This window comes from Propithecus coquereli, unplaced genomic scaffold (assembly GCF_000956105.1).
Source record: "Propithecus coquereli isolate 6110/MARCELLA unplaced genomic scaffold, Pcoq_1.0 Scaffold533, whole genome shotgun sequence".
Classification (NCBI taxonomy): Eukaryota; Metazoa; Chordata; class Mammalia; order Primates; family Indriidae; genus Propithecus; species Propithecus coquereli.
Window position 1 is genome coordinate 2,144,643 of NW_012151208.1, and position 17,009 is coordinate 2,161,651.

At 41.4% G+C, this 17,009-nt stretch overlaps 1 protein-coding gene across 1 annotated transcript in view; it reads right to left on the minus strand.

Moving 5' to 3' along the window:
* The window catches only part of RALGAPA2 (Ral GTPase activating protein, alpha subunit 2 (catalytic)), a 303,038-nt gene extending 286,635 nt beyond the window's left edge, over window positions 1–16,403 (minus strand). The window contains exon 1 of the mRNA XM_012657226.1: window positions 16,298–16,403. Coding sequence (XP_012512680.1) covers window positions 16,298–16,403 — 106 coding nt within the window. The remainder of the gene's footprint in view (window positions 1–16,297) is intronic.
* Between the last annotated feature and the right edge of the window lie 606 nt (window positions 16,404–17,009).

Sequence of the window (17,009 nt, forward strand, 5' to 3'; positions counted from 1 at the left end):
GTGGCATCATCATAGCTCACTGCAACCTCAAACTCCTGGTTTCAAGTAATCTTCCTGCCTCAGCCTCCTGAGTTGATGGGACTACAGGTGTGCACTACCATGCCAGGATAATTTTTCTATTTTTTGTAGAGATGGGGTCTCACTATGGTACTCAGGCTAATCTCGAACTCCTGGCCTCAAGCAATCCTTCCACCTCAGCCTCCCAAAATGCTAGGATTACAGGCATAAGCCACCGCGCCTGGCCCTATACTTTAAACGTTTTTGATACACATTTCCCAAATGCAGGATTCTAAAACTTTGTTTTTAACAGATATCAAGTACCAATATAATAAAACACACTATAGTCACCAACGAAATACAATGTTCAAATCAAATGTGGTTTATACATATTTTAATATATTTATCCCTTTTATAGGAATCAAGTTTCATCAGACTTTTTAAAATCGATGCACACTTGCTTTTCTTGATCTGAATTAAGGCTAGCCTACATTATAGTCAAAATCACTCATGAGGGAAAAAGTCAGAGACAGAAATAAAATGGCTAAAGCAGCTCTACCCCTCTATTCTCCAGAACTAAGGAAGCAAGAAAGTGGTGAGGAGGGTGTCCAGAGCCATCCAATAATGTCTTATGTCAAATAATTATTATTAATAATTACAATAACAGCTTACAAAACAGCTTTGCATACACTGACTCAATTAACCCTCCAACAACTGGAGGAGGCAGGTACCATTCTCATCACCAGCAGGAAGAAGGGTCACAAAGGGTAGGTCACTGCCAGGACTCAAACCCAGGCAATCAAGGCTCCCATACCGTTCACCTAATTAAGTCTAACACTAATAGAAAGTGAGGGAGGAGGTGCAAGAAAGCATACCTGAAAATATATTTTGTTTTATTTTATTTTAAAACAAAAAGAACACAGGAAAAATATAGTATAAGTCATAGAACTAAATAGTTACTAAATCCAGAAGAGGGCCCAGGAGTTGGTTTATTTAAAAAGGACACCAGAGACAGCTTGCAAGTACAATGACCTTCCTCCTAGATAGGTTAAAAGGGTGGCTTTTCTGTGAAATTAACTCAGCAAAAACTGAAGTGGACTTCCCCAAGGGACTGTCTTTACTTTCAGAAAAATCATCATATTTGTCCCCTGCCTGTCAGCAGCCTCAAACACTGTCATCTCTGATGTATTCCTTACACAAGCAACCAAAGGCCCTCTGGTCACTGGGCAGCCACTTGCGGGCACACAGGCTACTGACGGCAGCACATGAAGGTATGCAACTCACAACCTGAAGAATGGATGGTAGATAACTTGTTACATAGGAGTCCCATGGAACATGATAAAGCCATTTAAGTATTATGTAAGTCTTCACTTACTGATACAGAAAAATGTCCAAGGCTTAAGTAAAAAATATAGAGTTAGTCTATGTATAATGACTACTTGTGTAAAACGGTGTTTGTGTGTGTGAGTGAGCAAGTGAGGCAAGAGAGAGAGAGAGAAGAGAACAAACATAAGCAAGAGCAGCCACAGAAGGCAAGTTTACCAAAACTGTAATGAGGGCTATCTGGGGGTTGCAGAATTTGAAGAGCTTTTTGATACTTAAATTATTTTTTGCTTATTCATATTATTCAGATGTTTGTAATGAGCATGTAAAATTTTATAACCAGAAAAAACTATAAAGCAATTTTTTTTCAAGAAAAATCTTCCAGAGTGTTTTGGAAAGAGATGTTTTTCAAAGCCTAAATATTTACTACAAAAAACTCAGCAGTCATAACACCAGGCCATACTTTTCTCCATAACTGGCCTTACTTTCAACTTTGATGAAACCTTAAGACGCAAACAATATGTAAAATAGCATCTTTACCAATTCTAAAATGCTCTACAAACAGCAAATAACTTAAATTCCTTCTAACATTATAATTAAACTTCTGTAATAATACACACATTGCACATAATGCCTTATAATGATCTAGTTATTTGAAGAGTTTTGTTGTCTTTATGATTCTCTAGACATCATTCACTGAAAAGTACAGAAAAATAATAGAACTGGATGAGAAGAAACTGTCTCTATCCAGCCATTTAACAGCTTGCACTGAGTAGAAATGAGCAAATGTGTGATTCGTCATTTTGAACACAAAAAGGTGATGAAATTTCCAATCAGGGTAAGATTCGTTTACAGCAAGACCTGGTAGGCTTAGTCCACATGAGTCAACTTTTCCTTGTTCTGCTTAAATCTGGCACTGATTATCAATTGCCAGGACAGAATATTCTCAGTAGCACACTGTAAAAGTGCTACAGAGATAGTTTATGCTCAGAAATGTTATCTCTGGAAGAATACATAAGATCCTCCTCCTATGTCTATCCTAATACTGTCACATTTTGAAACACCATAGCCACCTTTCTGAATAAGACCTAAGTCTCAGCAACATTAGTTTATAAAATCACCTGTCTGCAATTAACACTGAGTCAAAGATCAAGATTCCTTCAGGTCTTTCCATTAAGAAACATACAATATAAAGCACAATTGGGGTCCTAATTTAGCTAGGTACCCGGCATGGAGCCAATCTGCAGTGTTTGTTGCCTTTTGCAATCATTCGTATTAGATAAATTATTACTGTACTGACCCATCAACATTTTTCTGGCTCACTGTTTTTCAGACACTGGCCAAGAGTCCATTTTTTGTCACCATCAGGGGCATTTTCTAATGTGTCTGCCCTTTGCCTTCTACTGGAGTTGGGGGTAATAGCAAGCTTATCTCTATATCGTTAACAAGCTCAAGCTGCTATGTGGGCTCAAAACATGGCCCACTGCACTCTTGCTTTCCTGTCCCACTGGCCACAATGTGTTTCTGTCCTGTCTTCTCAACACTACTTGCTGCTGCAGTAAGGAGGGACACAGGCTGTGTGTGTCCTCTATCTTCCTCAACACCCGCTTTGGCCACGGCTTCCACAGCCACTCACTTCTCTTGTCCAGCACCACTTCTTTCCTTCTCTTTCCTCTTCTCTTTTCTGTCTCCAGTCGCTGTTCAGTTTTTGGGCAAAGGATCTTGCCTATTATACAGTAAGCCAAAGAAAGCTTTCTTTAAAAAGAAAGCTTGTGGTCAGAAAACCAATCTCTGGTATGCTACCCAAGCAATCCTAGTGTCCATGCAGGATCCACAGTGACTCTTTCAAACCTAAAGGTCAGCTCAATCACTCCTCTGCTCTTAGCCCCACTGGGGCTCTCCATCTTACCTTACTTAGAGTAACATCTCAAGTCCTCACTGAGACCCACAAGCTTGACCTCGTCTTACCCTTCTCTCCTCTCTCCCACCCCTGCTCCTTTCCCCGCTCCCTCTCTCCTCCAAACCCACTGACTTCCAGGAGATTCCCAGCCTATGTATGACTCAGAGCCTCTGGACTTAACCATTCCCTCTGCTTGAAACCCTAGTCCCCAAAACAATCACAAAGCTTCTCCCTCACTTAAGTCTAAGTCCAAACCCCTCTTCAGAGAGGCCTTCCCTGACCCCAATATCTAGACAAGCATGCATATGCACACACATACACACACACCCAAGCTTCATCTTTCTATTATCATTATCTGAAATTGTAGTATATATTTGTTTGTTGTTTGTTTATTATCCATCACCCCTAACAGAATCAAAGTCCCATAAGGGTTAGGGTCTCATTTGCAAATAGCAGGTACTCAGTAACTACCTGTGGAATGACTATGCAGACTTAAAGAGTGGTCAATCCCATTTGTTAAAAGGACAACATTTTACTTTCTTCAAATTAGAAAAATAATCCTCAAATATAATTCCCATAGTCTTAAACAGAACTTATAGAACATCATCTAACGTTTCCTCAATGATCTAGAATTATTAGCACAAAAGTCAATGAACTTAACTCTGTGGTACAAATAGGCACAGGCAAAGATATAAGCAGTTCTGTTTTGCATGGGAACATACCAGAATGCCTTTCCAGATCTACTTTCCCAGAAATATAGGAGGCAGAATGATATTTGGTCTCTAGGAACAGGATAAGTGACCCAGGCTAGCCAAGCACAGCACCCCATCTCCCTCACCCAGTGATTGGTACAGGAATGGGCACATGATCCAAGTAGGACCAATCAGAGTGGTTCTCAGGCATTGGGGTGGGCCCTTAGGGATGGGTCACACTCTTCTCAAGTCTAACTAGCTGCCAGGACATGTAAGACTGGCAATGCTCGGGACTATAGCTCCTATACCTGGCCTGAGAATGAAGCAGAAGGAAAACAAAAACAAACACAGAACCAAGAGTAGTGAGTATTTTCCACCAAGGGGCAAGGTGGGAAAAGAGAGTGGCCACTCGAGTGGGTAAGCACCCAGGACATATCCCTGTGGACAGCCACACCTAATGCCAAATGCCCACTGCCCCCTTAGGCTATTGAGTTACATTTGTCATTAAATCCTCTCTTTGCTTAAGTTAATTTCAGCTGAGTTTCTGCCACTTGCAACCAAGAGTCTTGACTAGTACAAATATACTCAATATATACACTTCTGGTAGAGCAGAATAATTAAGAAAAGCAAAAAAAACCTACTCTGGTTAGACACATACACACATGGGGCTGTCAGAGGCTGAGGGGAGGAGGGAATAAAGATGAATGTTTGGCTGGGTGACGTGGCTCACACTGTAATCCTAGCACTCTGGGAGGCCAAGGTAGGAGGATCGCTTGAGCTCATGAGTTCAAGACCAGCCTGAGCAAGAACGAGACTCCATCTCTACTAAAAAATAGAAAGAAAAAAAAAAAAATTAGCTGAGCAACTGAAAATAGAAAAAATTAGCTGGGCATGCTGGTGCACGCCTGTAGTCCCAGCTACTCGGGACACTGAGGCAGGAGGATCACTTGAGCCCAGGAGTTTGAGGTTCCTGTGAGCTAGGCTGATGCCACGGCACTCTAGCCCAGGCAACAGAGCGAATCTCTGTCTCAAAAAAAAAGAAAAAAAAAAAGAATGAATGCTCAATGGTTACAGGGTTTTCTAGGAGTGATGAAAATGTTTTGGAACTAGACAGAAGTAGCAGTTGTACAACACTAGGAATGTACCAACTGCCACTGAATTGTTCACTTTAAAACGGTTAATTTTATGTAATGTGAATTTCACCTCAATAAAAAAAAATTTAAACCTACAAACAATGCTGCAAAGCATTTAACAGAATAGACTTTAAGTATATCTATATAATTTCCTAGAAGAGGAAACTGGGTCAAATGATACATACATTTTAAAGACCATTGATATGTATTAACAAATTACTTTCTAGAAAGAGTGTACCAAATTACAGTCCTATCAAGAGTGTATTAGAGAGCTCACATAGTATATTATCATTAGTGAAAAAAACAACAGCTAAGTTTGTTAATATAATGGGTAAATATATTTTAATCTTTAAATTTATATATCTTAGATTATTAGTGAGGAGTGACATTTAAAACATTCTTATGGGTCTTTCATTTCACCATTTGTGACTTATGTATACATATATTTGGAACACATATTATAATTTTTCTTGTAAATATGTAGGTTTTTTATATATTGAGGACATAACTATTTCCTCTCTTTAGAAATTGCAAATATCTTTCCAGTTCATGATTTACATTTTACTTCCATTAAAGGTGATGTGTCCAGTTCTGTATGCATATATTTTAGGAGTGGGAAAAAAGGGATGGAATTATTCTTTCCAAAATAAATACTTGCAATATGACACACGGACACAGACACATGCTGAAGAAGACTAGAGGATATTTTACTCTCAGTCCAGAAGTTCAGTGCAAGCTCTACCACATCAAGCCTATCAGGCTCAACACAGCCTCATTTTATCAGATACTACAGAGTCCATGGAATAGAGAGGTATACACCAGAAATGTGACCAGACAGAAATAAAACACGTTAATCCCTTAAAAACAAGCTACAAAGAAGCAATATATGTTTTCAATTCCCATCTCTTCCACGCAGTTTTGAAAATACTATCAAGGATTTCATTGAAAAAATTTTTCTCTCTCGCTTATAACAGGTCTTTTGCAGGGGGATGGTGACGCATTTTTGGTTTTTGTAAATTTTAAATTTTACAACAATGTCTCTCCCATTTTGTTCCCATGAAAGGATATCTGGAGTATCCGTCCTTACCAAGAGCCCTTGGCACTGCTGCCCTTCTTTCCCCCACCCCCGGTCAAGGTTTACTGACACCACTCTTCTCCCGTTGGTGCACAGAAATAGTCCTTTCTTACAGCTATTCCCCTTGGAATCCAAGGGATTGGTCTGATTATGAATGCATGTACACAAGGGAGAAGTTAGAAAGCTTTCAGGAGAGACCACCACCCTTAAGTCCCAGTCTTAAATCACTAATGTTGGGAACTTCTGACTGGTGAAAACAATCCCTGGGGCGAGAAGGCTTTCGGTTATTTTTCAAAACATCCACAAGGGTAGTTAGCTATGCCCCAACAGACTTAGATCCAGAATAATTAATATTTAATTCAGAAGTTATGTTTTTGGTTGTTGTGGGTTTTTTCTTTAATAGTTACTTATGCCACTCCTAGACTGCAAACTCTGGTATCCCTAATGCCACACACAATGTCTGGCACACAGTTGGTGTTGGATATATGACTGTGAAATAAATAAGGGAATTCTTGAGCCAGCTCTCTGGTTTCAAATCCTAATTCTGCCACTTATTAGCTGTGTACCTTGGACAAAGTTCTCAACCTCTCTGTATCTTACCTGTAAAATGGGGATAATGATACTCCCTATCTTTTTTGAGAGAATGAGTTAGTACATAAAAAGTACTGAACAAATGCTATTACAAATGCTATTACAAATAAGCAAGTATGTTACCAAGAGGGATTAAGATGAACAAGAAGCTGTTCATGCTCTCTAAGTACTTATCATTTAGTGGGAAAGGTCAGGCAGAAGACAAATAAGCATTATACAAAGCCAAAGGCCATAAATGCCAAACGAACAGTACAGAGTGCTGTGGGAATTCTGAGAACAGATCATTTCAGGACAAGAGGGCAAAGAAAGTTTATGTGGAAGGTGTTATGTGTTTGCACTGTCTCCTAGAAGAATTTTAGATAGCAGGATGGACAACACCTCCTGGGAAAAGAGATGGCATATTAGCTTGGGTTCTCTGAGAAGCAGAGGCCAAGACAGAATTAAACATGAAAGAGATTTATTGGAGGAAATGCCTGAGAAGGACAAAGGAGAATGAGCTGGTGAAGGCAGGGAGAGGATTCAGACCACAATGCAGATCTGACCCATGCAAAGAACAGAGGGGAAGGAAGGACAGTTGAATAGGTAGAGTCTCAGACTTCAACACAGTTCTGAGAAGATCCTGGTCAGGCCAAGTGGAAATCCTCAAGCCAAAGTCACCCTTCAGAGGCATCTGGATCTTGCAGGAACAGGCAGCATTAGTACTATCTCTGTGCTCAGTAATGCGCTGGGAACAGCCCAAGGGAAGCTCAGCTTTGGCTTGAAACTGGTAGATCCAGAGGGCAGCAGCTGGGGCCATCAGTCAATCATGCTCCCCACAATGGCAGCAGAAGCAGCACATTCTTATGGCTCTCACAGTCAGGCACAAGCAATGTCACTAGTACCTTATGTATCCTTGAAAGCATGGTTGAGGTTCAATGAATATATGCCACCACTTAAAAGCAAACACAAGACAGTATCAATGGGCTCCTTAACTTTATCAAGAGGGATTTTTATGAAACTAAACCACGATTATAATAGCAAAATCAAAGTACATATTTACTGTTAAAGATTTCAACTACTTTGAAAATAGTGTTCAATACCTTCCAGATGTGGTTTCAATTTCTTAAACTATAAAAAGGCATAAAAGGGTTATGAAACATCCCTTTTCTAAAAATCAAAACTAAAACCCTGAAATAAGAATTCAGAACGAAGAAACAAAGCACTACGAACAATCTACAAGGTAAATCCTTTAAAAGATGTAATTTCTATAAATTCCTCTTTTAACTTCATCAAATTCTCAATTGCTAGGTTTTGCTAGTGGATTCTGGACCTCCTCACCTGAAAAACCTATTTGAACTGACACATCCAAGAGACTGTAACTATGTAAAACTAACTTGCATTGCAGACCACCTAAAATACATTCACAAACAGATATTTAATAAATGTCTTTTATGATTAATATGAACTGATTGCTTAATTTGATTAAATGAGAATATGAGAAGATATTTCACAAAAGTGTAAAGTGCTACATGAATATGAGATATCAATACAGAAGAGTTATATCTTATATGGGGTTAAGTTACATGAAAGGCACAGTGGAAAAAAATCAAATGATCCTTTAACTCTAGAGTCATATCCAGAAGGGGGAGGATCCCACAATGCGAGGCATGAAGGAAAGAAAACTACAGAGGGCACAGGGGATTCCTGTGTTCCACCTTACACCCACTCTGGGGCACATAGTCACTGAGTGGAAGGGAAGGCAACACCTACCCTACTTAAGCTGGCCTCATCCTGCATAGATTTTCCCTGTTCTCACCAAGCAATTAACACATAAGTTAAATGCATTTATGAGATCACTCTCCTCCCCCAAAAGTCTTCCAATTATAGCATTTCCTTTTTTTTTAAGGGGATACATGATACAGAAGTGGGAGCAAGACAGAGTCAAGTTCCTGTTACCACACCAGTGAGAAAACTGGCTCAGCACATGACTTCACCTCTTACCTTACTTCACCTCTTACCTTCACAGAGAGGACAGAAGGCATGTCATGAGAGCTCCCTCCATGTCCCCATCCCATTCTTGCTTCCTCCAAGTGGCCTTAGAGGAAGAGATGTCCCACCCCACGCTCTCAGTCCCACTGCAGAGTGCACCTTTCTGCATTATTATCCCTCTGTTTCTTCAGTTTTGCTTTTTATCAGCTCCTCCTATATATTAATATAGACTCAAATTTCCCCAGTTCTTAAAAAATATAAAAATCAAATCTCCATATATAAACACAGACACACACACACACACACACACACACACACACACACATCCCCCCATAGTTGGTACTCTTTCAGTTGCAAGACCCAGAAATATGACTCAAGCTAACGCAAAAGCAGGATGTCACCAGTTCCTGCAAGTAAGCAGCTCTGGGTGGAGCTGGCACAGACATGGCTGAACTCCTTGGTTCACCCAGGGTCCATGGGCTCCCTCTCACTTTCCATCTCTCTGCTGTCCTTCCCCCTGAGTGTGGATTCAATTTGAGGCACATGGTGGGAAAGACGAACACCAGCAGCCCAGGCCACATCCACAGGGCTTGCAATCTGAAAGGATGGGTGCTCCCTCTCTCCCAGCACCCATGTTTCAAATCTCAGGGGAGACTGGGACTCCTGGACACTTCACCAAGGGAAGGCATTGGATTTGGCTTCTCTTCTGCTTAAAACTCTTCACTGGATTCCCAACATCTAACATCACAAAATAAAAGCCACCATATACTTAACTCCATGGTGCCTCACACCATTACCTTCGCACAAGCTCCTCTCTCAGTAGTGCCCTTATCCCCAGCTCATCCACCTGGTAAACTCCCTTATCCATTATTCAAAAGCCACCTCAGACCTGACCTCCCTCAGGAAGCACTGGCAGACATCTCCAGGAGGCCCTGCTGCTGTTCCTCCTCTACACCTGTGACCACATCTACAGTTCCCTCCCCCTGCACTGTGCCACTTAAAACCCTCTGTGATAAACTTCATTGTGTACATGTCTCTATCTCCTGCCAAACGATAAGTCCTGGGCTTATGCCTTATTAATCTCTGAATACACAGACTTATAGTAGACATGCACACAAATGCATACACACATACTCTTGCAAATAAATGCTTGTGAATTGAATTGCTTTTAATTCAAGGTCAAGATAGTTGTTTATTACATTATTCTTAATTTTACAGTGCAGTGACCTATATTCCTTCTTAAAATAATTTTAAAATTCAAATTGAATCACTTTGCTATTTTGAAAGCCAATTCTTCTAAATAATTCTCTACAGTTTTATCTGTGATACTTAGTTTGGTGACCAAAGATCAGTACTCTAAACACTTAGTAAAAGTTTTTATGCCTGTCCACAAATAAAGCAAAATAAAAATTCAAATTATAAAAGTTTACATCAAAATATTCTGGACCTACCAATTATCTCCCTTCTCAGAATAAAAGGTGGAAGCCAACCTCTCTTAGTTACCTCAAACAAAACATCTGAGCTCAGGCATTTATTCATTCCATAGTCACCTTTCTCACATCAGAAGTCTAGGTGACCTCAAGCCCTAGAAGCAGGGATGGTGTATTTGTGTTATACATGTTTCCAAAGTTCCTTTTACATTCGAGGTTATGAATATAAAATATTAGCAATTGATGAAAAATTAGCAAAGGAAACATTATGATAACAAAATCACTTTGCTTCAAACAAGGTCAATTGAGAAAAACCATACTAAGACTGCTTGAAAATACGAAAATTACACCTTCTGGCTTTGTTCTGGTTTTAGAATGTCCAAGTGGCATTAATGTCCACGCAAATATCTCATTACATGCTAGGCCTGTCAAGGACACAGAGAGACCAATGAACACTAAAACAGAGACAGAGCCTTTTTATCTTTAGCCATGCTCAAATCAAGTATGATAGCTCCAAGTCTCTTTAAAAGAATACAAAAAAGAAAAAGAGCTGACCAGGAAGAGGGAAGCAAACATCACAGTAATATTTTGGGGACACATGCAAAACCTGCTGGGGCTTTGTTTATATGTTAACATTCATCTGGGTGGGTAAATATATTTTCTGATATGTAAATATCCTGTTCAATCAGAAAACTAGCAGAAGTTCATCATGGGCTTTATAATCATATGAGCCCCGGCTTTGCCCCTTATCAACTGCAGCTAGCAGGCAAGTACTAATCCTCCCTGAGCTTCAGTTTCCTCATCTGTAGGCTGGGGATAGGAACACCGCCTTCATCATAGGTTGTAGGAAGATTCAATGAGATCATGTCGATAATAAATAACCAGATCCTAACTTTCTATCCTCTCACTAAGCTCAGACTCTAAGTCCCACAAGCTCTCAGCCACTCCACTTGGATCTTGCCTTTAATCAAACTCAACATGAAGAATACCAGACTCATCTTCCCCGTTATTAGCCAGGCTCCCAACTTTTCTGGCTCTGTCCATGACACTTCCATTATCCCAAATACCTACCACCAATTATCAAATTATAAAAAAGTGTTTATTGCTAGTCAGACTAGAGTGAAAATGGTAGTCTCAATCCTTGCTGCAGGAAGGGCCAATGGAGCAATACTTAGGAAAGCACTGTGAATCAAGTCATAAAATGTTCCATTTGACTTCAATGAAATCTCTTCTAAGAAATAACAGAAAATATAGAAAAAGCTGCTTCCCAAGGTGTTTATAGCAGTATTATTTATATTAGAGAGACAGAGAGGGAGGAAAGGAAAGAATAGGAAACGAAAAGAAAGGAAAGCAAAGGAAAGGAAAGGAAAGGAAAGGGAAAAAGGAAAAGGAAAAGGAAAAGAAAAAAGAAAAGAGCAGAGCAAAGCAAAACTAAGCAATATAAGGCCAAGCTTGGTGGCTCAAGCCTATAATCCCAGCACTTTGTGAGGCCAAGGCAGGAAGATAGCTTGAGGCCAGGAGTTCAAGACCAACCTGGACAACAGCAAGATCCCGTCTTTACAAAAAATTTAATAACAACAAAAAAAAGTAGCTGGGTGTGGGGGCACACACCTATAGTCCTAGCTACTTGAGAGGCTGAGATGGGAGGATTGCTTGAGCCTAGGTGTTCCAGGCTGCAGTGAGCTCTGGCTGCACCACTGTACTCCAGCCTAGGTGACGGAGCAATACCTTGTCTCCAAAATAACAAAACAAAGCAATTTAACCATCCAGAAAATGGTAAGCTAAATCATACTGCATAGTCTCAACAAATGTTTGTACTTAAAAATGAGAGGAACAAAACATGGAAAGATGCCAATAATAAGTTTAAACAGCAATATTTAAAATTATAAGTAAACTTGTTCCTACTCAGAGTAATAGATGCACAAAAGGAAATATACAAAACTGCTATATTTTGTTCTGTCAGTATACAGAGCATTTTTGAGAAACTTTCTCTCTGGCCCCAAACCCCTGTACTTGAATTGACTTTACTCTGGCCTCTAATTCCAAATCTGTTCTTCAGACTGATCACTCCTGGCCCAGCTCCTGTAATCCTCATTTTCATTACATCACTTAAAGAATCACTAGTTCCTGCTGCTCTGGTCCTCTATAATCCCGCCCCTCCTCTCCATTCACTGGACAGAGTCTTCCTTCAGACCCACCATTATGTGTCTGCTCCACTATTGCCAAAGTCTCCTCAGTGGTCTCCCTGCCTCCAGTCCCACACCTCCCACCACCCCCAATCCATTCTTCCCAGTCCTGCTAGCAGAGGACATTCTCAAGTATTTATCAATTGACCTGCTAAAAATTCTCCACGCAGGCCCTCTCACCTTCAGGATAGGATTGGAGCTACCAACTCAGGCAAACAGAGCCCTTTCTGATCTGGCCCTCAGCCTTCCTCAGCTTCTGCTTGCCAGGCTATGGCTCCTCTCCTTCCCCAGGACCCTCCCTCCCCCTGGCCTATGCAGGACACTGTGTACATCCTCAGGGCAAGGTGCCTCACTACACCTCACTACTCCACCACTGGAAGTGGGTTAGAGTCAAGCTAGTTTCCTCACCCTCCCACATCATTGCCATGAGCATTTCCACTGCCAGCTCTTCCATTTTCCCTTGGTTGGAATTGCCCTCCCCCTCTACTTCCCCAAACTCTAGCCTTACTCTGTCCATTGTGTAGCCACTAACCACATAAGGCTAACGAGCACTTGAAACACAGCTAGCATGAACTGGTATGTGCTGTAAGTATACAATACACATTGGATTTCAAAGACTCAGTATGAAAAAATAATGTAAAAATATTGTTAATATTTTATATTGATTACCTGTTGATATAATACACATTAGATACTAGAGTTAAATAAAATACACTATTAAAATAAATTTCACCTGTCTCTTTTTACATTTTAAAATGTTGTTGCTAAAAAATTCAAAATTAATGTGGTCCACATTATAATTCTATTGAACAGAGCTAGTCTAACCATCCTTTGGGGCCCAGCATAAGTAAAACCTCCTTCGAGACGTCCCTATTTTTGTGCCATTCTTAATAATCTTTTTTGACCTTTACAAACCTTTATGGAGTCTACCATATATCTGGCTATCTAATTCTGTAACACACCACACATCTACTATTATTTCATATCTATTCTTCTCGCTGTATCAATGCCATTTCTATAGCCTAATTTGGGACTCATAGTAGGCACTTAACTTTTAATTAGACATGGAATCTTTGCTGGAGCAATATGGTAATACACAGGGTTTTGTTTTTGTTTTGTTTACAAACCTACTTTCTCAATGATTATTTCAACAGTGTAGGGAGAACTGGGAGTCAGGGGACCTAATGGCTCTGTTCTTCCTCTAATTAACATAATACACATAAGCCATGTATGTGTATTGCAATGCCCCATGCATCAAGCCTGCCTGCGCCTCAGTTTCCCCCCCTCTAAAATAATCATATCAGACTAATCTACAATTTTAGCCAGGCCAAAGTATCTAAACAAGTTCAAATTGTAATTATTACCATAAGACTAAGAAACACTCTACTTTCCTTAACTAATTTTATGTTTCTCAGCCAGTTGGCTTAAATACAGACTACTTTTTATGGAAAGAGAACAAGTCCATCACCATTATCAAAAATAAGGAAGAAGAGGGAAAAAAGTACCACATCATACTCACAATAATCCTTTACAAGGCAAACATTACCATACCCATTTTAAAGAGTAAAGAAACTGTGGTTCAAAGTAAGGCTAAATATCTAGCCCAAGTCATGTAGCTGCAAGTGGCAGGGAGAGACTGCAAACCCAGGTCGGTTGTACCATCTTTGTACGTTAAAAAAAAAAACAAAAAACTTTATTATCACTTGAAGATAAAACATATAAAAGGAAAAGTGTTACACAAATATACACATAAAAGTACAATAGTAATTACTATTCATTTCCTTCAAGTAGTTTCCCTGATCTTGGCTTAATTCCTATCTTTCAACTCAAGAGGACTTTGTTTTCTACGCAGACTTTTTTTTAAAAAAGTATTAATAACAACCAAATAGGGTATGTGATATAGTAGGAAATAATGCGTTTATGTACTATTTTTTTAAGTCTTTAAACCACAGTTGTAAGCAAAAGTTTACACTAAACTTAACAAGTTAAACATCATGACTTGAACCCCTCAGACACATTTTACAAAAATCTAGTCCCTACAGATAAAGAGCACAGTAACATACAAAGGAAACTGGGCCATTCTGCAAATAAATACATCAACAAAAAACATACACCTAAGGAAATATCAAAGAACCTCTTCATGTTACAAAACTAAGGTCATAATAAGTTCAATGAAATTATAAAAGAAAGTTCCTTAAAATAAGACACAAACCTTGAGTGAAACCACAATTACAAGACTCGAAAAGTTATCTACTTTCTCAGAATGATAACAATGTTACTCTGAACTCTAAGAAACCAAACTGATCTAGGTTTAATTGATTCTGCCTTTACAAAATGTAGCCAACTTAATCTTGCAGACTTGGACAGAACAAAAGTTTAAATTCTCATGCACAGAAAAAGTCCCAAAGTATCAAATGCTTTAAAAAGTCCCAAAATATCAAATACTTTAAAATACTGCTCAACTCTCCTTTATCAAAATGTTCCTGCAGTAGGTGTTAATCAGTCACTAGCGACTAGGAGCCCTGAATAATGCAACCTGTGTGTGCGTGGTATTTTACTACAGGAAGTAGAAAATTCTGTTTACCAAGACACCACGTTTCACTTTCAAAACTCTTGAAAACTAATCCCTCTAACAGTAACTAATTCATATTTCATTTCAAACTGAACAAGTCAGTGTAACCTCATGCAACCCACAAGAAAACTATGAATAAGTTCACTTGGCAAAATCAGATGTTGTTTTTTTTTGTTTGGTTAGTTAGGTGTGATTTTTTTTCCTCCCCTTAGTGGTAGTTCCCAAAATATAAAATAGAAATAATTAGCAACTTTTGAATCTCATGAATAAGATCTTTATTTATTCAAAGTTCTCACATGTTAAAATATATTATTTTATGCCATATTTTCTCAAGTGACAAGACACATTAAGACTAGGTGATTTCTGTTCATTTTAAGACTAAACGGCATCTAGAAGAAACATAAGATGTCCTTTCCCAGGCCCCCAAATATACAAAGATGAGTCTGTCTACATACAGCAACGGTGTTTTCATCCTAACCAAAAGTTAAAACTAAGGAGGTAAAAAACTGAAAACAAAACATAGCCCAAGGGAACCAGCCACACATCACATGCAGCAGGTGACAGGAAGCCTTGTGGACACTTCACATCCACAGGGGTGAGCTTCATCACAGGTCAACTCCAGGCCCACCTGCGCTCCTCAGAACCTCCACCCGGCAGGCCATAAACCAGAAGGTGGCATATAACCATCACTGTATTCTCGGTAATAAAGGAGAGGCAGCCTCCCTGAACCCAAGAAAGCCACCGCTCCCTCCAAGCAGGAAGAGGAGCCCCCTTCACACCAAAGACACAAAGAAACTGAAGCAGCCAGGTCCAAAATAAAAATTAAATTAAAGGGGGCAGGGGAACAGAGGTGACAGTTAAATTTGTACTGGGGCCATTTGGAATCTCGGTCAATTTGGGGTCTCAGACTCAAAAGTAAAAACAAAATTTAAAGGAGGAGTGAAAGAGATCAGAGTGCAATTAAGTCTGTGTTGGAACTACTTAGAGTCTCCGACTCAGAAATAAAAACAAAATTTAAAAACCAGGAGGGAGAGATGACAGTTCAGTTTGTGCGTGTGTTTTGTGTATACCATTTAGGGTCCAGTTTATTTGCTGGGGGGCGGGGGAAGAGTTAGTTACCCCTGTGCCTGGCCTCGAGGTTACCCGGGAGGGCAGGTGCCCAAGCGATAAACTGGGGTAAGTTTACACTGGACGCCGACAGGAGCAGTGCCTGAGGGCCAGGCTGCGACTTTCCGAGGAACAATGCCCCGGGGGTCCCTGCGCAGACTGGGAGAAGACGCCCACCCATCCCCCCACCCCAGCATCTCGCCCCCGATCCCCACACGGCGCCGCGCCCAAGGGGTCTCCAAACCGGCCCCAGACGGGCGCCCTCTCCAGCAGGTGCCCCCGACCCCGGCGCGCCGACCCCAGCACCCCAGCGCGCGCCTCACCCAGCAGTGCCCGCAGGTGCTTCAGGCGGGTCAGCACGTCCTTCTTCGGGTCCAGCACCTTCTGGATGGACTTCTTCACATCCCCGTGGCTCCTTCGGGAGAACATCCCGCACCGGGAAGCCCGGGCCCCGCCGGCGGGGCAGGAGGCACCTGCGTCGCGCGAGTCACTGCATAGAGTCGGGGCCAGCGCGTGTCGCGCGGGCCACTCGACGCCCCCAGCCCTGCCGCCGCCGCAGCCACCGCCGCCTCAGCTGTGCCTCCAGGAAGGAGGGGAGGGCCGGTCACGGCGAGGGGCGGGGCAGGAAGGCGGTGTCGACACGGAACCGACGGCCCCGCCCCGCGGGAGGTGCCGACCAGCCCCTAAGGCGCAACGCACGCGCGCACGGCTCGGACTCGCCTCGCGGGACACTGGTCGGTCCCCGCCAGACCCTCAACGGGATGCGCCCGGAGCGCTCAGCCGGCGCCGCAAATCACAAAGGAGCTTGCCTCACGCACACGCTGTACTACAAGTCCCGGGATGCATCGCGAAAGGGCCCTCCAATCAGGCTGACGTGCCTTCCACACGCTGAGACTCAATGGGCCGGCTTTAGCACGTCGCCCCGCCTCCGCCGGCAGCCGCAAGTACTCCTGGAAAATGGAGTTCTCCAGGAGGTGAGGCTCTGCGACCTCCTTTCCAGGGTCCCAAGGGTGCAGAGCAACATCCGCCTGCCAC